Genomic DNA, 24,921 nt, shown 5'->3' on the forward strand with positions numbered 1-24,921 from the left:
AAATTTATTCTGAGAACTTTGATTTTATTACAAATCAGCTTCAGAGTTACAAGTCCTTTTCCACCCACAAGCCAGGGACAGCACCACACACAAATTTTGCACAAAATGTTCAGATGTGAAGTAAGCTAATTTTCAAGTCAGCACTATTTATCTCACATTTGAGTGGAAGGGAAAATTTTTCTTCTACAAATTATTTTAGTTCTGCAAAAACATGCTTAATATTCAAGAAATTTGTCAATATATTTGTTATTTACTAGATCAGAAACTGACATGCCATTTATCCAGTCTACATATCCTTTGACAGATGTGCACACAAGGCACCTTTTTATTACTTTTAATCCGCATTGATTTGCATCAAGAAAGTGGTAACAAACAAACGCAAACTGAGTGTTGGTACTGGATAACAGACACGATTTGATGCAGACATGATCAAAGTTGATTTTTATATGCTATGTTATAAGTCATACTACTAGCCCATATTATTCACTTGAACTAGGTCACTGACAGTAACTATCCTGTGAAATTCTAAGCATTCTGTAAAATTCTAAACAAAATTTTGAAATAAATTGTCTGTTAAGTCCATCTGCCTACAAAATACATGAAGGAAAATAATTATATTTGTGCACTTTATTAGGGTGTATAAAGTCCACTATCCAAAGACCCAAAAAGTCCTGCCAGTAGTGATTGATTCACTTGTTCTTCTTCCAATCAAGTATACTACTCTCAGTATTGACAATGTGGTCTTCTCTACATTGAAGAAACCAAAACACGAATCAGGTGATCACTTTCTGCAAAGTAGCCAAGTTCAGGCGATAAGGATGACAATAACATTTCCTGCTGCCTTCTATTTTAATTCTCAACCCCAATCCCACTCTAATCTCTAAATGGCCTCTTGCTATCTCAAGACCTGATACAAGCTTTTGGAACAGCACCTCAATCTCCCTACAGTAAATGTTAAATTTTCCAAGTTCCAGAACACATTTTCATTCTTTATATCAGAACAAGCCATTTCTACTGGAAGTCAAAAATGTGATTTTGACTCAATTTTACCCTCTTTCTTTCTAGAGCAAATATATAACACAGCCGATATCTGCAACACCTTAGATTGTTGCATTAGCACCCTCCAAATGCACATTTGTCCCAACTAATAGAACTCCTCCACCTATCCCAAAGCCTACCAATGCATCACCCTCTGACAGATAACCCTTTTGTCCCACCTCTTCTCTACAATTTAAAACTGACTTGTTTTTCTCTCTCTGTGCCAACATGTCTGTTTTCCCACAGACAGTGCCAGACCTGAGTTTTTCCAATCTATGGTCTCTTGTCAGATTTTATTTCAGTGTAAACCTGTTCACTCATTTATATGAAATAATTACTCATTGCAGAATAAATTGTTTTACCTTATTTATTTAGCCACCAGGGAATGATGTTACTACATTTTATATACTTGCACTATCCAATTTACCTGTGATTATACTGCCCTTTGTATTGATGATAGCTAATGGATGATGAATGCTATTGCACAAATTATTACACACCAACAGGTGGATTCACAAAGAGCACATTGTGGGTCAGGTGATGACTAATCCCATAGAATGCAAGACCCATGAAAGTGACCTTCACAATTGATGTAAATATAATCACAAGCTTAATGTTTTTAAAGATAAATGTTGGCTGTAAACTTTCAGTATAAAAGAATCACAATTATTCACCAGTGGAGTACTTCCCAATTTATGAATTATCAAAACAGTGATAAAAGCATCTTTTTTCATCTGGATATTGGAACAAAGTATGCTCCAAGTCTGACAAAATTTACCATCAGAGATCAAACTAAAAGGTTGTTCTAACTGAACTCTATTCATCAATGTGAATTTTATCAAAACCACCAAGGTTTAAGTACAGTATTTTTACATGCTGTACAAATCTCATTAAACCACATAAAAATGTTAAGTGGATTTTGACTATTTTTATGACTATTTTTAAGTCATTGAACATTATTTACGAAGTTACTTTACAATTTAAAGAGGCTTGAGTGTTCAAAAAAGTAACTGTTTTGAAAAATGTCTTTATTAAAAAAAGTGAGTAACTGTACAAGTCCCTTTAAAAATACATTAAATGTAACGGCACAATGTTGCAAAAAAATGGCATGAGGTTTGGGAATTCCCTCAAAATACTGACCAACCTTTATCAGCATTTTTCCATATAACAATTACAGCACGGAAACAGGCCATCTCCAGATATACTTCGTAAATGTCTCCTCATGGACTTTACTGGCAGACTATTAAATTTTGCAGCTCTCTAGCACTTACACTAAGCAATCTACCTGCAGATGCTGTGCCAGTTTAGATCTCCATGGATATGAAATAAAGTTTTTGTTTTGTTTAAAGTGCAATTCAGATCTTATCAAAAACTTGTGCACCTCATTTTTAATTTTGACTTCTGAATATCTGAACATGGCATTTGTGCTGGCACTGGAGAGGGTCCAGAGGAGGTTCCCAAGACTGATCCCGGGAATGAAAGGATTACCATATGAAGAGCGTTTGATGGCTCTGGGTGGGTACTCACCAGAGTTTAGAAGAAAGAATGTGGATCTTATTGCAACCCATCGAATACTGAAAGGCTGAGGCAGAGTGGATGTGGAGAGGATTCTAGGATAGTGGGGGATTCTAGGACCAAAGATAACATCCTCGGAACAGAAGGATATCCCTTTAGAACAGAGATAAGGAGGAATTTCTTTACCCAGAGGACAGTGAATCTGTGGAATTCATTGGTTAAGTCTTTGGGTATATTTGAAGTGGAAGTTGATAGGTTCTTGATTAGTCAGGACATCAAAAGTTATCAGGAGAAGGAAGAATAGGGTTGAGAGGCTAATAAATCTTTCATGATGGAATAACAGAACAGACTCGATGGGTCAAATGGCCTAACTGTATTCCTATATCTTGTCATTATTATCTTACGATCAACATTTTTCTAAGTCTGTCTGATGCCAAGCCAAAGTCGTCATTAAAGAAAAATGTCCATCAAGTAGAATTTGGCCGTACTCTCTTGAATAGGTGGAAGAGTGGGAAAAAGAGGGGCTGGGACAATTCAGTACACTGTCAAGTTTCTTCTCCAATTTAATAAATGCAATTAAATACAAGCAAGTAAATGCCAAAGATGTGTAAAGACTTGAATCCAAAATGAATGAAATGACAATGGTGTGTCTTATAAAGAATAACTGTGGTGCTGCAAAACGAAGACTAAAAAGGACCTCTGAAAATTAATAAAACTCATTTACTGCACACAGAATTAAATCCTTAAAAAAATTTTCTATAAAAAATCTCTGATTTTCTATTTTACACCTTTTCTATCAAACCAGCAACTATATGGACCTAGATATTTATAATTTTCATTGCCTTGCATAGCAAAACAGGTAGATCCATTTCACTTAAGAATATAGATGACTACACAAAAAGCAACATTTTATTTTCAGTTTTGCCTAAAGGGAGGTTACAGGACTACCCACATGCAGGCTTTAAAAAACGTGTCATTTTCTGAACCAGGTAATCTCTAGATTGGGTCAAAGCTCTGAAACTCTGCTACATTTAGGACGAACCTAGTGTTGAACACATGCACAAAATAATGAAATGAAGAGGCTAGAGATCATCTATGACTAACATGCAAAGTCGAAACATAACTGGTATTTGCAACACCACCTACAAGAAATCAAGTAGATAGTAACTCTCATAGAATCCAGGTAACCACCAACATTATCAACCAGAAATTACAACTGCATGATCATTCTCTGCTTCTATCATTACAGCAGCCAAAGCCCTGACAACATTCCAGCTAGAGTATCGCAGACATTAACTTCAGAACAAGCTAAACTCCCGACTTAACTGTTTCATAAAGCAGTAACACCATTGTTCACCAACAATTTATAAAAATCTAGGTCCATGTGAGCATTCCTCAAGCCTTGCCACAAAAGCTGGTTGCATTTAACGTAGCCAATCACATCAGTTTACTCCCATTTTCTGAGGGTTGGAAATAGTGCAAGGCCATAACAACCTAATAGCCTGCTCACCAATCATAATTTGGGTTCTGTAAGATAACTAAGTTTAAAACCATATTAGAACCTCAGTCAAAATACAAATGCAAGAACAAAATTTCTGAAGCAGGCTTGTGATTATTCACTTGATTCTGGTTCTTTGATGTTACAGTTGGCCTCGAAGAGAATACGACTCGGGGAAAACTTCTAGAGGCTAGTGTCATACCTTATATAAATAAAAGTAGCTGTTTTAAAGTGAGTATCAGGACCAGGATATTGCTACATGAGGCAGTCAAGGCAAATATTCTCAATAGGAAATATGAGGTCAGTAATAAATGCCAGCCTTCCCAGGAAGGGCAATTCCAAGATTACTGAACACAAAACCAAGTTTATTTCAAAACAACTTATGAAAGAAAGGCTATTTGTATCTCAAAAGTGGTCACTTGCCATTCACTCACACTCTCTGAAGCAAACAGATACTCTGAGAAAACACAGTGCTTACAATTTATAAGGTACAAATAAATATCACCTATTATTTTTACATGACATAACAGGAAGATGACAAATATAATTCACCTAAATTATTTGAATTTATTTTGCTGTATTTGCATCAATGCTGATCGTCTGTAAAATACTATTTTCAGAGTTGTAAAGTCAGTAATTTTCCAGCTAGTTTTTACTGCTGGCATCACATTAAAAAAAACACCTAAGTAACTAGCATGATCCTGTGCTTCATAACTTGAATATTCTAGCCTAGCAAGAAATGTTTGTTTGCTCACTTCACATCTAACAAAAAGCTGCTTCAAAAGAACCTATTTCATTCAAATAAACCTACCAGAAAATGCATACCACATATTAGCTGATCCATCTAGTATCCAATGAAATTAGATAGGGAAAAATGTATAGAATAAGTGCAAATAGAAAATACAACTTTTGCAGGATCTTTGAAACATGAAATATGGTTAAGTGTGTTCTTAAAATATAAAAACCACAAGAAACTTACTATGAAATTCGCTACCTTAACCCGACACAACACAAGATGTTTGAGTAAACACAAATCCAGTAAGATATTCAAGATTTTTAATTAAAACTTAAACAAGCCTACAAATGCAAAAATTAAATTCCTGCTGTCTTTCTTGACAAGAATCACACTGTACAAATTCATATAATTAGAGGGAGTAACTTTGAAACATGTATTAATTCGTTTTTTTAGGTATGGAACTGCACTACCTTACTCCACAACCTTAAACAAACACTTGTAAGTAACTTCCTATGCTGCTAAACAAATAATGTTTAGGGACCAGTTTTCATATTTTTTCACTAACAAGACACCCTTATTTGGCAAGAGACTGAATAAAATACACACTTATATGCTTGACCAATAAGCTATATCTTATTCAAAAAGCAAGTCATTTATATATTCCTTCAATATACAAGGGGAAAATAGAATCTTTTTTTTGTAGTGGTTTCAAATAAACTAATTCTTAGTGATCTAATTGATCTTTTTTATACCAGCTGACCTGGTCTCCATTTTGTTGATTGACACAATGCACATATGCTTCTAAGTCAATTAATGAAATTACGCATTAATATTAAGGGCATGGTTAGAATAAAATTTGGTCAGTACATGTCCACCTCAGAACCACTTACCCTCCTTAAATAAAACCAGGGTAAGCAGAAAACAAAATCGAAGGTTTAAAAAAGTTACACAGTATTGTTCAGGATGGAGTTTAAAAGATTTCACTCAATCATCCTTTTACAGTGAAAAATAAAACTGATGCAGAATTTCTGCATGCTAAACTACTCACGTTTACTTCCAAACCATCTATATGACAACAGCATTTAACTTTCAAACCCCATCAAATCAAAGGAACTGAACATTAGAATATAATCTTGTAAACTATAGCAATCAAGACAAAATATAATATACCCCAAAGTAGTTAAACCAGAACCAACTATTTTCTGGTAACTCCTGAAACAAAGACCAACTTCAACACGACTCATATTTGCCTGAAAGTTACAAATGATAGCAACTCATTAAGTTATTCATTCAGTGGAACCAACGGCCAGACAGCATCTGCATTTTACTTCAGAGAATCTAAAATCTGTTCATTAAAAAACGTCAGGTTCCACTAAACTTATAGCAAGGTTAGTTTGACATTCCTTTGTCCAATTGGCTTTTCATTCAGTTCTCGAACAGCAGCCACCGCTTCATCAACTGTTTCAAATGCAATAACAGCATCACCAGCAGGTAAACCCTTCTCATTGTACCGTACGGTGACAGAATCAGGAATAACACGATAGCCATAGAAGAAATCCAGTATTTCATTAACCGAGATTTTGAAAGGGAGGTTAAAAGCCTTCACAAGAGCATTGCCACTGGACATTCTCATATTACTTTGACAGCCTGAATCAAATCCAGATCCAAATCCACCTCCAGTGTAGCCTCCAGAAGTGTCATTTCTCATGTCAAATCCTCTGTAAAATTCTTCTTCTTGGCTATATCTTGGTCTTTGCATGGAGGGCACAGAACCCAAACCACTGGAAGGTTCGAAAGGCTCAGATGATTCATGCATATCAAGAGACAAAGAATGATCACCACCACTACTATAAGAACCAAAATAGTCCCACTCCTTCTGGCTTTTGGTTCTTTCATGCACAGAACCAACACCAAGTTCAAATATCTCTTGTGAAGAAATTGGCTTTAGCAAAACTTCTCTTCCTCCAAGCTTTTTACCATATAAGCACTCAGCCCTTAGTACTTCATCCTCAGACTTGAACTTGACCACAGCCTCCCCTAATCCAATGCCATTACTATCAACAAGTATATGGATTCCATAATCAGCCACACCAAAACCTTCAAAAAATTTACGAATCTCAGATTTGGAGACATCAAAAGGAAGGTTACGGGCATAAATGTACAATCTTGATGAGGAATAAGCCTCTTCTCTTGACAGGGACCTTTCATCTTCAATGTTAAAAGCTGACCTTTCTCTTGATCTTTGCTTCTTGACATGGTCCATAAAGTCCAACATGCCTTTCTTAGAGATGGGATAAACATAAACTGCACGGTTTCTGATGCATTCTTTATGATACCTTAGAGCTTTCCGATGCTCAACAGCACTTTTAAACTTCACAAAGCCTTCCTTGGTACTTTTACGATCAAGATCATATAGAAGATAAATTTGATCATCTGCAATGTTCAAATCCTCAAAGAAATTTTGCACATCTCTTTTGGAGATACCATAGGGCATATTTTTTAGTTGCACATAAAAATTTTGATCGTAAGGAGAACGAGATCGTGATCTGCGCCTTCGTGGTGATCTTGATCGTCTTCGGGAATGATATTTTTCTTCGCGAGGAGGGGACTGACCTCTATTTCCTTGGTTTATATCAGAATGAGTATCTTCTACAAATAAATCATTTCCTTCAGAAAGCCATTCTGCTTCTGTAGCTCGAAAGACCTGAACAAATCTTTGCCCCATGTATTGTTTGTGACGTTTTAATCCTTCTGTTGCATCCCAAGCACTGGCGAATCGAACTAAACCCTCTCCGTTACTTAGGCCCCAATAATCCTTCATTAGACGAACTGATTCAATTTGTAAGTCATGGAAGAATTCTCTTACTTGCTGCTCCCTTACAGAATAGGGCATACTTTTCAGACGTAAATAAAGATGATCAGAATTAAAAGGTGCTCTTGGTTCTCTTAATTGACTGTAAATTGAATCAGCAGAGGGATCCACTGAAGTAGAGCCATTAAATTTATCAGAACTACCTCCCAATCCTCTGGAAGTCATGCCAAATAATGTAGACATAGAGTGAGCTGGACCAACTGCAAGATTCTGTGAAGATAATGCCATGGTGGACACAGTACCACTCATCATGGGATCCATACGAGAGCCATAGTTGTCCATATCAGAATTTCCAATATCACTGGGATGAAATGAACCTCTATTGACTCCTTGATGCATAGCCGAAACCAAGTTCACAGCTAGTGTAGAAGATATGTTACCTAACCCACTTGTGCCAGTATTGTTCAATCCCAACCTTCCAGAATTGGTCACATCACCGGTGCGTGTATATTGCTTACGACTCATTTCAATTATATTCTGCATTTCAATTCTGCTACTTAGTGTTAGCTTTACTCTGTTCCCTTTGAGAATTTCACCCGACCGCATCAGGGCAAGCCGAGCATCTTCATCCGTGGCAAACACAATGAATGCCTCTCCCAGTTCACCACCAATAATATGCACCCCTCCATCAGGAATGGTTAATCTAGAGAAGAAGTGACGAATATCCAAGGTTCCTGCAGAAACTGGGAGCCCCTGCAAGCGGATAACCACAGCCATGCTGAGCTTGATCAATAGAAAAAGTCACCTGCAAGCAAGAAAGGCACACAGGATGACGTCAAATTATTTCAAAAGTTTCTGGGTACTTCATTAAATAATAAGTGAGAAATGCTCAAACAAAATGAAGCAAATTCTTCTTACTCTGCACAATAATTTTTAACATATCAAGTTTAAAAAAAGGCAAATTTCAAGAACCCTCAACTCATTAACCAAGACCAAATGGAGTTACATTCGAAAATTCGGAAGATAACTACTCTGCCACATCAATGCAACACTAGGCCTGAAGAACAGCTGAAATTCTATTTAACATGAGAAAAGCTAAACTGTAGTTTACTGGTATCAAGTGGAATGCAATTCATGGTGAATAGCAAATGTGTAACTACCCAGTCACATCCAGTTTACTTCTACTCTACTCTTCTTTCCCCAATGAGTAAAAGACCCATTTCTTAAAAAACAAATAAAATTCTACAAAAATGACCATAATTTATCAACTTCTTCCTTAGGCTTCTGTTAAGAATGTACAGAATATCAAATCTTTTCTTCATCTCTTACCAATTAATATTCTGCTAACACTAGGTGCAATATTACTTTTCTCAAACAGTAACCTGGTTTGCTTACTCTAGGTGATCAAATAAAAATTAGATGTAAAATACCATGAAAGAGCAAGCAGTTCCACAACCATGCCAATTTCAAACTCACTTTAATAATTACAGGCAATGAAAAAATTCAGAAAGTAGGTAGCAATCCAGCAAATATCTTGAGAAATAATTTATTAGACTGTGATGATGATCCTCACATTTTTCACAATAGTGAAAACATCAGGTACCACGGATTGCACTTTACATCAATTCGGAGGCAAGTTCAGACGACAACACGCATACCAAATTCCCACTTAAAGAATGCAACATTTTATAAAACTTAAATCCCATTTCTTAAATTAAGTTTATGATTTTCAGAAGATTATTTTTGTCCATAATACTCTGAATGAAAAGGTCTTAACTATTTATTCAAGCTCTGAATTGTTATTTTTATTAACCTGCAATAAAAAGATCCAATACCGACTCAAATGGTACGTTTTCTAACATCAGAGAACTGCAAAAGAAAAACAGCATCACTGGGATTAAGGATCATTAGAATACACTTCTAAATTGAAGTTAAAATAACTGAAATAGGCTGGAAAAGTTTATAAATTGTAATACCAATTTCAATATTACTTTATATTTTTGTACAATTGAAAAAAACAGTAACGCAGAATATACTTAGAATCCTAGACTATATTGATATAACCAGAAATAGTACTTCAACTAAATACTTGCATTAAAACAAGAATAAGTTCAACACTTATCAAAGTTGCTGGTGAACGCAGCAGGCCAGGCAGCACCTCTTCCCACAGATGCTGCCTGGCCTGCTGCGTTCACCAGCAACTTTGATGTGTGTTGCTTGAATTTCCAGCATCTGCAGAATTCCTGTTGTTTAAATTCAACACTTGCTGACAGACATTTATTATCATTTTTCTAGTCAACAAGAACTGACCATCCGCTGAATAAGTACTCAAGGCAAAAAAGGAAACAAGAGCTCTGTAACAGAAGCTCCAGTTTCAAAATAACAAATTCATAAGGAAAGTAAATTTTTTGTTCCAGATTTCCTTACTGTATAAATAGAAAGTGTTCATTGAAAAATTCTCTGAAGAATTTATGTAACAATAACAAATGCAATGTATTAAACCAGTCAGGATGGTACTTTAAAATCAACCCCCTTCTCCAAAACACTTACCACCAAAGAGAAGTTGCCTTTGAGAAACAGAAGACACCAAGACAAGCGTCTTAAAGCGAACTTTTATAGACTGCAAGAAAATAATTGACAAATGTCAAACCTGTAACAATAAGAATAGGAACCAGGCTAACTTTGGGATTCTCAAATACCAAGACCACCTAACAATTTTCATCAATTAGCAACATTTTTATAAACTTATTTTTATGCACATTAAAACATCAAAAACAATTTAAAAATTGAAATGTACCTAGACTGACAGAACCAATAAAAAGTCTGTCATGTTACTCTCAAAAGAAAGATGCATTTCCAGATTCTTATTTCTTAGCCAATGTGGTATATTTATTACTTTGTTAAGAAGTATACTTTCCTTCCACACAAAACAGCTTAAGAAAATTAAAGAACACACATCTCTCTCCTCTGTTGTGGCCAACACTTAACATCATCTCTCTTCAGAAGAGTTACAACATCAAACTTGGAAGTACACTTGGCCCAGCTCATTTGAAAACCAATATCCAAGGGAAAATCAGATAGAAAGTTGGAGTAATTTACATTGATATTGCAACCTTTAAGACTTGCTGCCACAAATCATTTACAGAAGCTTCCTGAAACAAATTTGATAACAAACTATCCCAGGAGCGGTTGGACAATTGACCAAAAGCCTGGAACGTACCTTTGCTGACAATTCAAAATTCATACAGTGAATTTAGTTCCAAATGATTTAATCCCGTTCTATTTTCAGTTCTGTTCTGTTACTGGAAATCAAACTGCCAGGTGTCGAATATAAGTTAGGAATTTCTCTTCCTTTAAATGCACGCTACTTTAATTTGGTTAAAAAACCGCAAGAGAACCCACACGAATAACTATTTTAATTGCGGTAAGTAACAAGTGATTTATCTAAATGGTCATCGTTCTTCATCTAAAACATCAATTACTTCTTTTATTTTTCCCACTCAAACTCATTACAATTTCTTGTCATGAAAAAAAACTGAGCCTCATACACTTGTAGTAAATACAACGATCAATAGAAGCGAAGGGTCAGACAGACATCGGGGTTGGGGGGGGGGGTATGGACATTTTAACAATAAAACATCCTGAACTCGTGCATCGTAAAACTCCGCGGTGATCGTCACTGAACCAGATGGAAATGAGGAGGTGGAAGAATGAACAACCAAGAGAGCCGATGGCGGTGGCGGTCGCTGCAGTTCCAACCCACAGTCCGGCCTGCGCCGTCATGCGACTTGGACGGCTCCTACCGAGGCCTCCACCTCCACCCCCCACCCCCTCCTCACCACCTCGGCACCGACGTTACTCCCACATCTCCCGCGGCCTGAATACCGCCTCTGTGAGGAGGAACGGGACGGGACGGGCAACGGAGAAGTGTGTGGGCAAACCTAATCCATACCCACCCGCCCGCCTGGTTGTTGCAGATACGACCTGCGACACGATGGCGCTCCGTAACACAGGAAGAGCTCTGCGGGTCCTACAGCTTTGCACTTCCAATAAATTATTTATTTTAAAGGTTAACTGAATTCTAAAATTTTGCAACGGATTTTTAACATCTACAGTAAAATATGATTGAAAATCTCCGGAAATGCCGTGTAAAATTAGTTCGTTAGATTTAGTGAAAGGTTGCAGAATCCGCGCTTTCTAGGACTTTCCGGTGCACGGGGATTGTGGGATAGCGGGCGGTTGGTGGGCCGGAGCATGGAGGCTGCTGCCCGGGCTTTACTGTTGGCTGCTGTGGCGCTTTTCCAGTCACCCATGGGCTTCGATAGCGTTTCGCTGCCTTTTCAAACAGTTGAGAATTGCACAAAGAAGCAGTGGTATGACATTTCCCAGATGGCCTGTACACAATGTGGTCCCTATCAACAGACAAGTAGTGATGGTGGGTGAAAACGTCTGTTAGTGCAGTTTCTGGTCGGGACAGAGATTCGATCCCGTGCGACTGGTCTAATGAGAGAGTCCATTAAAAAAAATTTGCTGGAGATTCCGATGCTCTGGCTCTGATGAAGACTAATGGACCTGACACGTACACATTCACAGCTGCTACCTGACCTATTGCGTATTTACAGTTTTTATTTCAGATTTTGGGTACTGTACCTACATAGAAAACCTACAGCACAATACAGGCCCTTCGGCGCACAATGCTGTGCCAAACATGTACTTACTTTAGAAATTACCAAGGATTATCCAGAGCCCTCTATTTTTCTAAGCTCCATGTACCTATCCAAGTCCCTTAAAAGGCCCTATTGCATCCACCTCCACCACCGTCGCTGGCAGCCCATTCCACAAACTCACCGCTGTGCATAAAAATATAACCCCTGACATCTCCTCTGTACCTACTTTCAAGCACCTTAAAATTGCGCCCTCTTGTGCTAGTCATTCCAGCCCTGGGAAAAAGCCTCTGACTATCCACACGATCAATGCCTCTCATTATCTTGTACACCTCTATCAAGTCACCTCTCATCCTCTGTCGCTCCAAGGAGAATAGGCTGAGTTCACTCAACCTATTCTCATAAGGCATGCTGCCCAATCCAGGCAACATCCTTGTAAATCTCCTCTATACCCTTTCTATGGTTTCCACATCCTTCCTGTAGTGATGTGACCAGAACTGAGCACAGTGCTCCAAGTGGTGGGATATCTTGTTTTGAAATACAGGTGATGTAAAGTATTTATTAGGAAGATTCCACACTACCAATAAACATGAACTCATTCCCAGTACCCCGTCAGAGAAAACATTTTTTAAATTAAATTTTCTTAATGAAGAAATAGGAGTATACTGTAAAAACTTTGCTTAAAGACCTTGGTATTGGGAAGAATTTTAAAAGGGGAAAAAGTAAGTTTTGTTGGGTCACAAACTTTACCACAAGGGTTTAAGGAGCTGGCTGCAAAAGTAGGGTGAAAAGACATTGATAAAATGTTAAGTTTTCAGTAATGGAAGAGATGTTATGCTTTGTAACTTCAGAAACTAATTGAGAGCCTTGATATTTGTCTACTTAGTTATTCTTTTATTTTTTTGAGGTGACATGCTGGCGTAACATGACGTATGCCATTCATGTACTTCTTACATGTAGTTCATAATGAATTATGTAAACAGAATGCCTGAACACACACACTATGTAGTACAGTTACTATAAAGACATCCACAGCATGGTAAATTTTAAATTGTTCCATTGAGGTCTAAAGATTTAATCACTGTGGAGGATTTCTTACTCTTGTGGGATAATATCCTTCCTGACAAGGGGAGGAGGGTAATCACTCTGCTTGGCAGATGAGACCTGTGGCTGTGAAACAATCTCAGCTTCTGGGGCCTCCTCCGTAGTGATTGTAGGAGTTGACTCTGGGTCTGCAGGAAGCGGTTCTGACAGCTCTGGACACCTTTCTTTAATGATTGACTCTGCTCTCAACTGATTGATGTATCATCTCCAAATGACATCAAACGCAATTTCAACTCTAGGAGAGTGGTCTAGTTCAGTCCTTAGTCTTTCCAAGTACCCAATTTTGATCATCTCTGTAGTCCTGGCCAGGAAAGCTTGCTGGGAGAGAAACACTGAACATCGTTTGAGGAGCCCTCAATTTGTTTCAGTAATTTTCCTACATAATCCTTCTGAGATTGGTTTGAGGAGATGCAAACGTGAGCACAAGGGATGTCCCAGGAACAGTATAGCTTGTGGATTGTGGAGTGTGCTGCATTACAATATGCAAAGAGGAGATTGGTAAGCTTCTGATTCAGTGCAGTGTCTTCTGCTGACATTGCTCACTGTGCATTCTTTAGACTCCTGATAAACCTTTCTGCCAAGCCATTTCTAGCTGGATGGTATTGTGCAGATATAATATGTCTTATTCCATTCATTTTCAGGAATGACTGAAACAGTTCCGCAACAAATTGTGATCAATTATCACTGACTTAACTGTTGTGGAACACCAGTCCTTGAGAAGAGGCTTCTCAACACATCAGTGTGCGAGGCTGTAGTGAAGACTATTGGGATCACTTCTAGGCACTTTGTAGCTGCATCCACTTTTATGAAGATATTTGTGCCCATGAAATGTCCAGCAAAAACCACACGAATCCTTGGCCAGGGCAATGCAGGCCATTCACAGAGATGGAGAGGCACTGCTCTTGGCATCTTCTGGACATGTTGTCGTTCCAAACAGTGTTTGGCAAGCTGCTCGATCTGCTGTTCAATCCCAGGCCACCAGACAAAGCTTCTAGCCAACACTTTCATTTTGTCTATGTGTAGATGACCAATATGTAGTTCCAACACTAACTCTCAGCTTGGATGGTTTCCTCAACTCTGAAACCCCAAACTTCTGTCACGGGCAAGTTCATCCCGGTGCTCGTAAAAATGGGAAAACTGGTATTTCTGCTGCACATTCCAGCCATTTTGGGTTGCCGTGTAGATCTGAGACAGTGTGGGGTATTTTCTCATTTCTCTTTGGATCATCTCTGCCTTGATAGGGGGACTTTTGATTTGCATTAGGGAGAATATTTACTCTCTTGTAAATTTTCCAGGTATTTCCTTTTCCTATGGTAAACGAGACAATCCATCAGCATTTCCGTGATTAGTTCCCTCTTGGAATCATGTCCTCCAGGAAACAACGCATCTCTGCATTTGTGCTGCTGGTGTTAGTGGACACCTTCCTGTGGATTGAAAACCCATAAAAGTACTAGTTGAAACATATCACACCCCAAACCAGATTCAAGGCCTGTCTGTCAACCTGTGCATAATTTGTCTCTGCAGCGGTAAGGGAACGAGATGAACAGTGTTCTCTTCCATCACTTATAATACGTGACATCATGCACCTAACCAGAAAGCGAGGTGTCAGGTAAACTTCACTGGATGATCTGGATCATAATGTGTGAGTACAGTGTCTGACATCACCACTTCCTTTACTTTTTAGAAAGCCACCTCACACTGCTTTGTTCATTGCCATTTCTTTCCAATCTGTAGTAATGAGTTTAAGGAATGAAGCACAATAGCCAGGTGTGGCAAGAACCTTTTACAGTAATTGACAAATCCCGAAAAGACGCAATCGTGACAAGTCCTTTGGCCTTGGGTATCCACCACTGCTTGAAATTTCTCAGTGCACTAGTGTGTCAATGATGTGACCACAATGTGATGCTTGGTTTAAATAATTCACTTTTGCTGAGTCGTGCTCTCAGCCCATAATCTTTTAATCTTTTTAATACTGTCCAGAGATTTTGAGATGTTCCTTGTCATTCTCACAGTAACAATGATGTCATCCAGGTAACACTGAGTGCCTGGGCAGCCTTGCAGCACCTGGTCCATAGATTTCTGCCAGAGTGCAGGTGCAGATGCGACTCCAAAAATAAGCAAATTACAGTGATAAAGCCCCTTGCAAGGTAAGAAACACTTTATACTCTTCTTGCATCTCCATCTGCAAGGGAGCCTCAGCTGAGTCCATTTTGCTGAAGTGTTTTCCTCCAGAAAGGTTTGAAAAGATTCTGGGAGGAGGGTATTGATTTAACTTATGTACTGGGTTGATGGTGACCTTAAAATTACCTCGGATCCTGACAGACCTATCCTTTTTAGCTATTGGGACCACCAGCATTTTCCATGGGCTCCACTCAAGCATGGGAAGAACTCCTTCAGCCTCCATGCGATCTGGCTGAATGGCCACTTTATCTCAAATGGTATAGGGAACCAGACATCTTTATAAAGCATGGGTGTGGCATTTTCATGTAACACTATTTTAACCTTGATATGTTTTAGTTTTCCACTGCTGTTCTTGAAAACTACTTTTGCATCATCCAATGCCTTTCTTAATTTATTGACAGTTGACTTGCGGGGGATGTGGCATGGAAATGGTGGATGGATCTCCAATCAAGTTGTAGTTGTCTCAGCCAATCACGGCCTCAAAATGCTGGCCTTCCTGTTTTTACCATATACAAGCCCAATGTGGCTTGTTGGTTGTTGTATTTCACTGTTATGAATGTTGTTCCCACAGGAGTTATCTTTTCTCCTGTATAAGTGCTTAGCTGGATCTCTGCAGGCTTCAATTCATTATCGTTGCAATGCTGTTCAAACTCATTTGTGGAATGACTGAAACAGCCAAGCAAGAGTCCAATTCCATTTTAATTATTTTGCTTGGACTACTGGTGTAAGCCATATTACCTGCCTTGTTAGTTTTCCCAGTCCTGTGTCACTCTCATCATTATCAGAATGTTCATCAATAGCATGGATATTAGTGCACTTTTTGAAACTGCAACTTGACTTTTTATCTTTTGCTCTTCCCTGTGCAGTCCATTTATGTTTGTCTGCCCGACATACACATTGTATGTGACCTACTTTGTTGCATTTTCTGCAAGTTTTGCCTGTAAATCTGCATTGGTCCAGTGATTATGAGACCCTGCCACAACGGTAACACAATTTCTTCAGCCTGGCAGGTTTCTGTTCAGATGTTGCAATTTTATTCATTCTTACCTTCATTCCTGACTGTAACTCAATTACATCTCTGCCTGCAATTTCATCTCCTCTTATAAATGTGAGTTGTCCCTGAGTTAGGAGCTGTTTTGAATGTTTTCTTGTAAGATTCCATAAACTAAACAATCTCTCACTGCATCATTAGCCCATCACTGAACTAACAAAGCTCGAATAATTACTTCAATTCAGCTATGTAAGCTGAAGTAGACTCCCCTTTCTTTCAATTGTGCTTATGAAGCTTAATGCGTTTTGCAATCAACAATGGTTTCAGTTCTAAATGTCCTTACGTTATGTTCACAGTAGCAGCAAATTTCATTTTGGCTGGTTTGCTTAGAGGTTGAACTGCTCCAACCAAACTATGCTTTTTCACATGTTGCTCTCAGCAGCACTGGCAGTTGTTTCTCACTGGCTCTTTCATTTGCTTCAAAATGCTGCTCAATTCGTTCAGTATATGTCACCCAGTTATCTATTCTGCAATCGAACATATCCATCTTTCTGATGTAGCCAGCCATCTGTTTTTCTTAAATTTATTATTTTTACTTGATACTCACTGTTCATGAACCTGTGGCTTGTTAATTTTGTCCATTGTCTGGATTTTAAAAAAATCTCAAACGTCACTTTCCCAGTCCAAAAAACAATGTGCTGTGCTTCAACAGTGGATAGTCATCTGTTCATTTTTAAAATTCCTTGTCGCCAATGTTACGTTTTGTAACTCCAGAAGCTAATAAATAGAAAAATGCGGGATTTGGTATATTTGTCTACTTAGTGTTTTTTTCCCATTTTTCTACCACTTGCTGGGGTGTGATCTCACTAAACCAATTTATGTAGACAGTAAATAAAAACAAAATGCGGTAAAGATTCAGCAGAGCAGTTAGAAAAAGAGACTTAATGCTTCAGGTCAGATTTTAGATTCCCTGCATTATAGTTCAGATTTTCAGTAGTCTGCAGTGTTTGCTGTTATGGTAGAAATTTATGATATAAATACAGCATTCAGTCATAAGAAGTAGAAGCAGATTTAAGCCATTCAGCCTATCAAGTCTGTTCTGCTGATCATGGCTGATTTATTATGCATCTCAACCCCATTGTCCTACCTTCTTCTCATAACTATTGATGTACTTACTGATCAAAATGCTATAATAGAGCACTACAACACAGATATAGACCCCTCGACCCATCTAGTTGGTGCCAATCTATTATTCTGCCTATTCCCATTAACCTGCACCTGGAAAATAGATCTGCATATCCTTCCCATCCATGTACTTATTCAAATTTCTCTTAAATGTTGAAATTGAACCTGCACCCACCACTTCCACTGGCAGTTCTCACTCTCAAGGTGAAGGAGTCCCCCCTCAAGTTCCTATTAAATATTTTAACTTTCATCCTTAACCTATGACCTCACATTTTAGTCTCATCCAAACTCAGTGGAAAAACCCCTCCTTGTATTTACCTTATCTATACCCCATATAATTTGTATCCCTCTATCAAATCACTCTTCATTTTCATACACTCCAGAGAATAAAGTCCTAACCTTTTCAACCTTTCCCTATAACACGGAGCAACACACACAAAATGCTGGAGGAACTCAGCAGGCCAGGTAGCATCTAGGAATAGAGTACAGTCGACATTTCAGGCCAAAGCATCGATTGTACTCTGTTTAAAAACGTAAACGCGAGGAATTCTGCAGATGCTGGAAATTCAAGCAACACACATCAAAGTTGCTGGTGAATGCCGCAGGCCAGGCAGCAACTTTGATGTGTGTTGACTACTCTGTTTCTAGATGCCGCCTGGCCTGTTGAGTTCCTCCGGCATTTTGTGTGTGTTGCTCTGATTTCCAGTACCTGCAGATTTTCTTTTGTCTGTGATTTCCCTATAACACAGATACTCAAGACCCAGCAACATCCTTGTTAATTTTCCCTGTATTCTTTCAATCTTACTGATATCCTTCTTATAGGTAGGTGATCAGAACTGCACACAGTACTCTAACTTGGGCCTCACCAATATCTTGTACAACTTCAACATAACGTCCCATTTCCTGTACTCAATACTTTGATTTATGAAGGCCAATATGCCAAAAGCTCCCTTTATAACCCTATCTATCAGTGATGCCACTTTCAAGGAATTATGGATCTATATTCCCAGATCCCTTTGTTCTACCACACTCTTCAGTACCCCACTATTGTAAGTTCTGCTCTGGTTTGTCCTTCTAATTTGTAATACGTAACACTTGTCCGCATTAAATTCTATGTGCCATTTTTCAGTTCATTTTTACAGCTGGTCCAGGTCCCACTGCAAACTTTGGTAGCCTTCCTTGCTCTACTGTGCCCTTGATCTTGCTGTCATCCACATATTTGCTAATTAAGTTTACAGCATTGATATCAAAGACGAACAACAATGGATCCAGCACCAATCCCTATGACACACCTGTAGTCACAGGCCTGCAGTCAAAGAGGCATCTGTCTACTAATGTTGACTTCTCTCACGAAGCCAATGTTGATTTCATTTTACACACATCAAAGTTGCTGGTGAACGCAGCAGGCCAGGCAGCATCTGCAGGAAGAGGTGCAGTCGACGTTTCAGGCCGAGACCCTTCGTCAGGACTAACTGAAGGAAGAGTGAGTAAGGGATTTGAAAGTTGGAGGGGGAGGGGGAGATCCAAAATGATAGGAGAAGACAGGAGGGGGAGGGATAGAGCCAAGAGCTGGACAGGTGATAGGCAAAAGGGGATACGAGAGGATCATGGGACAGGAGGTCCGGGAAGAAAGACAAGGGGGGGGACCCAGAAGATGGGCAAGAGGTATATTCAGAGGGACAGAGGGAGAAAAAGGAGAGTGAGAGAAAGAATGTGTGCATAAAAATAAGTAACAGATAGGGTACGAGGGGGAGGTGGGGCCTTAGCGGAAGTTAGAGAAGTCGATGTTCATGCCATCAGGTTGGAGGCTACCCAGACGGAATATAAGGTGTTGTTCCTCCAACCTGAGTGTGGCTTCATCTTTACAGTAGAGGAGGCCGTGGATAGACATATCAGAATGGGAATGGGATGTGGATCTCCCAGTGGCCACACATTTTAATTCCACATCCCATTCCCCCTCGTACCCCATCTGTTACTTATTTTTATGCACACACTCTTTCTCTCACTCTCCTTTTTCTCCCTCTGTCCCTCTGAATATACCTCTTGCCCATCCTCTGGGTCCCCCCCCCCTTGTCTTTCTTCCCGGACCTCCTGTCCCCATGATCCTCTCGTATCCCCTTTTGCCTATCACCTGTCCAGCTCTTGGCTCTATCCCTCCCCCTCCTGTCTTCTCCTATCATTTTGGATCTCCCCCTCCCCCTCCAACTTTCAAATCCCTTACTCACTCTTTCTCCAGTTAGTCCTGACGAAGGGTCTCGGCCTGAAACATCAACTGCACCTCTTCCTACAGATGCTGCCTGGCCTGCTGCATTCACCAGCAACTTTGATGTGTGTTGCTTGAATTTCCAGCATCTGCAGAATTCCTGTTGATTTCATTTTACTGTGTTATCCTGAATGCCAAGTGACCAAATCTTGACCAACTTCAAAAGCCTTGTTAAAGTTCATGTAGACAACATCTACTGCCTTTCTTTCATCAAGTTTTCTGATAACCTTATCAAAATACTCTATAAATTGGTTAGAAACAATTTACCATGATGACTATTCCTAATCTGGCTCTCTCTATCCAAATGATTCATATATCAGGTCCCTTAGAATACCTTCCAATAATTTACCCACTACTGACATTGGGCTCACTAGGCTATAATTTCCCATTTTATTCTTAAAGCCTTCCTTAAACAACGGAACATTAGCTATCCTCCACTCATCTGGCATCTCACCTGTGGTTAAGATGTTTTATATACCTCTGCTAGTGCCCTTGCAATTTCTGCACTAGTCCGAAGGGACACCTTGTCAGGTACTGAGAAGTTATCCACCCTAATTTGCCTCAATATAGCTCCTCTTCAGTAAATCTGTATATGATCTATGACTTCACTGATGTTTTGCTTTCATTTAATACACTCTGTTCATCTCCTGAATAAATACAGAGGGGGAAAATTACCTTTAAGATCTCCCCCCATCTCTATCAGCTCTGTGCATAGGTGACTCTCATCTCCCAGAGGACAAATTTTGCCCCTTGCTCTCCTTTTGCTTGTGGGATTCTCCTTCACCGTCTGCTAGAGCAATCTCATGGCTTCTTTTAGCCCTCTTGATTTCCCTCTTAAGTGTTCTCTTGCATTTCTTGGATTCAAGTACTTCATTTGTTCCTTGCTGCCTTTACCTGATTTGCACCTCCTTCTTCTTCTCAACTAAGGCCTCGATATCTCTCAAAAACTAAGGTTCCATAAAACTGTTAGCCTTCTCTTTTATTCTCATGGGAACATGCAAACTCTGTACTCTCAAAATTTTGTTTTTGAAGGTCTCCCCACTTACCAGGCACACTTTTGCCAGAAAACAAACTATCCCATTCCACACCTGCCAGATCCTTTCTGATGTTATTAAAATTGCCCTTTCTCCAATTTAGAATTTCAACCTATAGCCCTATCCTTCTCCATAATTATCTTGAAACTAATGAAATTATGATTACCAGATCCAAAGTCAATCACATACTTCTGTCACCTGCACTGTCTCTTTCCCTAACAGAAGACCCAGTATTGCACTCTGATTCATACCTCTATATATTGATTAAGGAAACTTTCTATGACACATTTAACATTTGACAAACTAACCCATCCAGTCTTTTTACATTATGGCAGTCTTGGTCAATATGTGGAAAGTTAAAACCACCTGCTATCACAACCTTATTTCCCTTGCAGCAGTCTGCAATCTCTGCAAATTTGCTCCTCTAAATCCTGCAGACTGTTGGCTGATCTATAGTATAATCCCATTAACATGGTTATCCCTTTCTTATTTCTTGGTTCCATCCATATGAGCTGTCCAGTCTGACCTATCTGAGCATTGCTGTGACGATTTCCCTGATTGGTAATGCCAACCCTTCTTAAATCCCTCCTGCTCTATCATGCCTAAAACAAATGCACCTTGGAATATTGAGCTGCCAGTCCTGCTCCTCCTACAAACAAGTCTCACTAATGGCTACAATGTCATAATTCCACATGGCGATCCATGCTGTAAGCTCATCAGCCTTACCTACAATACTCCTTGCATTGAAATAGACACAACTCAGAACATTAGTTCCATCATACTCAACATTTTGATTCCTGTCTTTGTATGTAGGCTTAGCAACATCTTTCCCCATTCCACTCTCTGCCCTGGCACACTGGTTCCTATCCCGCTGCAACTCATTTAAAACCCCCAAAGCAGCAGCAAAGGATATTAGTCTCTCTCCAGTTCAGGTACAAACCACCCCATCTGTACAAGTCCCACCTTCCCTGGAAGAGAGGCCAAAGATCCAAAAATCTGAAGCCCTCACTCCTGCACCGTTTCCTTAGCCACATTTTAAACTGTATTATCTTCCTTTTTCTGGCCTCACTAGTTCATGGTGTGGGTAGAAATCCTGAGGTCACTATCCTGGAGGTCCTGTCCATAACCCCCTGAACTCTGCAGGGCTTTGTCACCCTTCCTGCCTATTGGTACGGACGTGGACCACGACTTCTCGCTGCTTATCCTCTCACTTAAGAATGCTTTGGACTTGATCCAAGATGTTCCTGTTCCTGGCTCCTGAGAGGTAACATACCATCCAGGAATCTTGTTTACTTCCACAGAACCTCCTGTTTGTTCCCTTAATCAATGTATCCCCTATTACCACTGCTGTCTTCTTCTTCCCCTTCACTTCTGAGTCACAGAGCCAGATTTAATGCCAGTGATCTGACCACTGTGGCTTTTCTCTTAGTTCAGCTGCCTCCTCCCTCCCCCTACTAACAGTATCCAAGGCAGTATACATTTCTTGAGGGGAAATGTCACAGGGGTACTCTGCACTAGCTGTCAATCTCCTCTCCTTCTCCTTAGAGTCACCCTGTTACCCATGTCCTGCATTTTAGTGTAACTACTGTACCTCCCTGTATCACCTATCAACTTCCCTGCCTCCCAAATGATCTGGAGTTCATCCAGCTCCAGCTTCCTAGCTTGATCTGTAAGAAGGTTCCCCTGGATGAACTTCTTGCAGTTGTAGTTGTCAGGGATATTGGAGGTTTTCTTGTCTTCCCACTTCCTACAAGAGAAGCATTCCACTATCCTGCCTGACATTCCTACTGCTCTAACAATAAAGCAAGGGAGGAGGGGAAGAATGGAGAGGAAGAAGGGAGAGGGCAAGGTAGGGAAGAAAGAAGGACACTGCATTTTGACACTGGCCCATACACCTTCTTAGCCACCCTAGCAATTTGCACTGCAACTTTCAGGGATCTATGGACGTGACCCTGAGATCGCTCTGTTCCTCCATTCTGTTAAGAATCCTGCTATTAACACTATATTCTGCCTTCAAGTTCAACCTTTCAAAGTGTATTACTTAACACCTTTCCAGATTGAACTACATCTGTCACTTCTCAATCCAGCTCCGCATCCTATCAATGTCCCATTGTAACATGACAACCTTCTACACTATCCACAACACCACCAATCTTCATGTCATTTGCAAACTTAATAACCAAACCTCCACTTCCTCATCCAAATCACTTATAAAGATCACAAAGTGCAAGGGTCCCAGGAAGAGTATGCTCCATACACTACTACCCTCTGCCTTCTGTGTGTTAGCCAATTCTGAATCCACACAGCCTCCAGAATTTCTGAATGAGCCTACCAAGGAGAACCTTGTCAAATGCCATACTAAAATTCATATACACTACATCTACTGTTCCGCTTTCATTAGCTTGTTTTGTCACTTCCTCAAGTCAATTAGGCTGGTGAGGCATGACCTGCTCCTTGCAAAGCCATGCTAACTATCCCTAATCAGACTCTCTAAATACTCGTACAGTAAATTCTACTCTTAAGAATCCTTTCCAATCATTTTCCCACCACTGATGTATGACTCTCTGGTCTATAATTCCCAGGGTGATCCCTATCTTGAACAAAGGAAGAACATTTGCCACCCTTCAATCTTAGGCTGCTACTCCTGTGGCCAGTGCCAGTGAGGATGACCATTACCAAAGGTGCAGCAATCTCTTCCCTCGCTTCCTGTAGTAACCTGGGTTATATCCCATCCAGCCCCAGCATGTTAGCTATCTTATTGTTTTTTTCAAATGTTCGAGTACATTTTCTTTTTTTAATATTAACATCAACATGTTCTAGCATATCAGTCTGTCCTACATTGACCTCACATTTGCCAAGGTTCCTCTCACTGGTGAATACTGAAGAAAAATATTAATTAAGAATTTCCTCTACTTCCTCTGACTGCAGGCACATCTTGCCTCTTTTATCCCGATCAGTTTTACCCTCTAAATATCCTCCTGTTCATCATGTACTGTACATGTGAACACCTTGGGGTTTCCCTTAATCCTACTCACATCCCCTTCTAGCTCTCCTAATTCCATTCTTATGCTTCTTTCAGGAAGAATGCAGTTATCTTAAGACTATAGAGCTAAAGGAGATACCACAAATAGAACTAAAAACTAGGGTTGGTATTTTAACATAAGGGAAACACAACACCTAGAGCCAGTGTGAGTCAACAAGTACAGGGCTCCAAATGTGAATAAGTAAGTTAGGAATTGTTAATTCATTTATTCATGAGCTTTGATGGTTACATGGTAAAGCTAAAGTTTATTGGTGATAGGAGTACAATGATTGTTCACCAGATTCATTCCCAGCATGGTGTGTTAGTTACACGCAGGGAAATTAATCAGACTAGGCCTACCCTCTAGAAAAATAAGATGTGTTATCATTGAAACATGCAAAATTCTTACATCCTTGATTGGGTGGATGTGGAGCTGATATTTCCGGTGACTGAGATGGGTCTCAGTAAATGGAGTCAGTCCTTCAGGATAAAGATCAGAAGAAATTTGTTCTCTTAGACAGTTGTGAATTTAACTTAATTCCCCACAGCTCTCTTGGGTAATGAATTCCAGAGTATTCAAGTCTGAGATTAATAGATCTTTAGACGTTAAGGGATACCAGAGTATGGGGTTAGTGCAGCAAAGTGCCAAAGACACATTGAGCCATATAGCTTACTCCTCCTATTTCTCATGTTTGTGTCCTTTTCAAATTGGATTAAATGAAGATGCAGTAAAGTATTAAACATCTGTGGTCTCGAGTTATACTTAGGAAAATTAGGTAAAATTCCCCTTCCCTGAACGATAATAGTGAACCAGATGGATTCTTACACTGATATTAGTATTATGCGAATTGTGATTCAATTTATGTCCCTGGATTAAT

General features: G+C 39.5%; 2 protein-coding genes across 12 annotated transcripts in view; one reads left to right on the forward strand and one right to left on the reverse strand.

Annotated features, from left to right (window-relative positions):
* Window positions 1-11,741, reverse strand: part of LOC140196997 (RNA-binding protein 12-like) — a 185,324-nt gene extending 173,583 nt beyond the window's left edge. For 4 of the 11 annotated variants that reach the window (XR_011885842.1, XR_011885840.1, XR_011885843.1 and 1 more), the window contains exon 1: window positions 10,150-11,549. Coding sequence is in view for 6 of the 11 variants with exons in the window: in XM_072256943.1 (XP_072113044.1) it covers window positions 6,166-8,376 (2,211 nt within the window). In the remaining 5 variants the exon portion in view is untranslated. The other 7 variants (XM_072256943.1, XM_072256952.1, XM_072256956.1 and 4 more) reach the window with 7 other exon arrangements.
* Window positions 11,742-11,852: 111 nt separating this feature from the next.
* Window positions 11,853-24,921, forward strand: part of tmem67 (transmembrane protein 67) — a 173,290-nt gene continuing 160,221 nt past the window's right edge. Inside the window, exon 1 of the mRNA XM_072245077.1 lies at window positions 11,853-12,034. Within this exon, the coding sequence (XP_072101178.1) occupies window positions 11,854-12,034 (181 nt within the window). The 5' untranslated portion in view covers window position 11,853. The remainder of the gene's footprint in view (window positions 12,035-24,921) is intronic.

Source organism: Mobula birostris, chromosome 1 (genome assembly GCF_030028105.1).
Source record: "Mobula birostris isolate sMobBir1 chromosome 1, sMobBir1.hap1, whole genome shotgun sequence".
Taxonomy (NCBI): Eukaryota; Metazoa; Chordata; class Chondrichthyes; order Myliobatiformes; family Myliobatidae; genus Mobula; species Mobula birostris.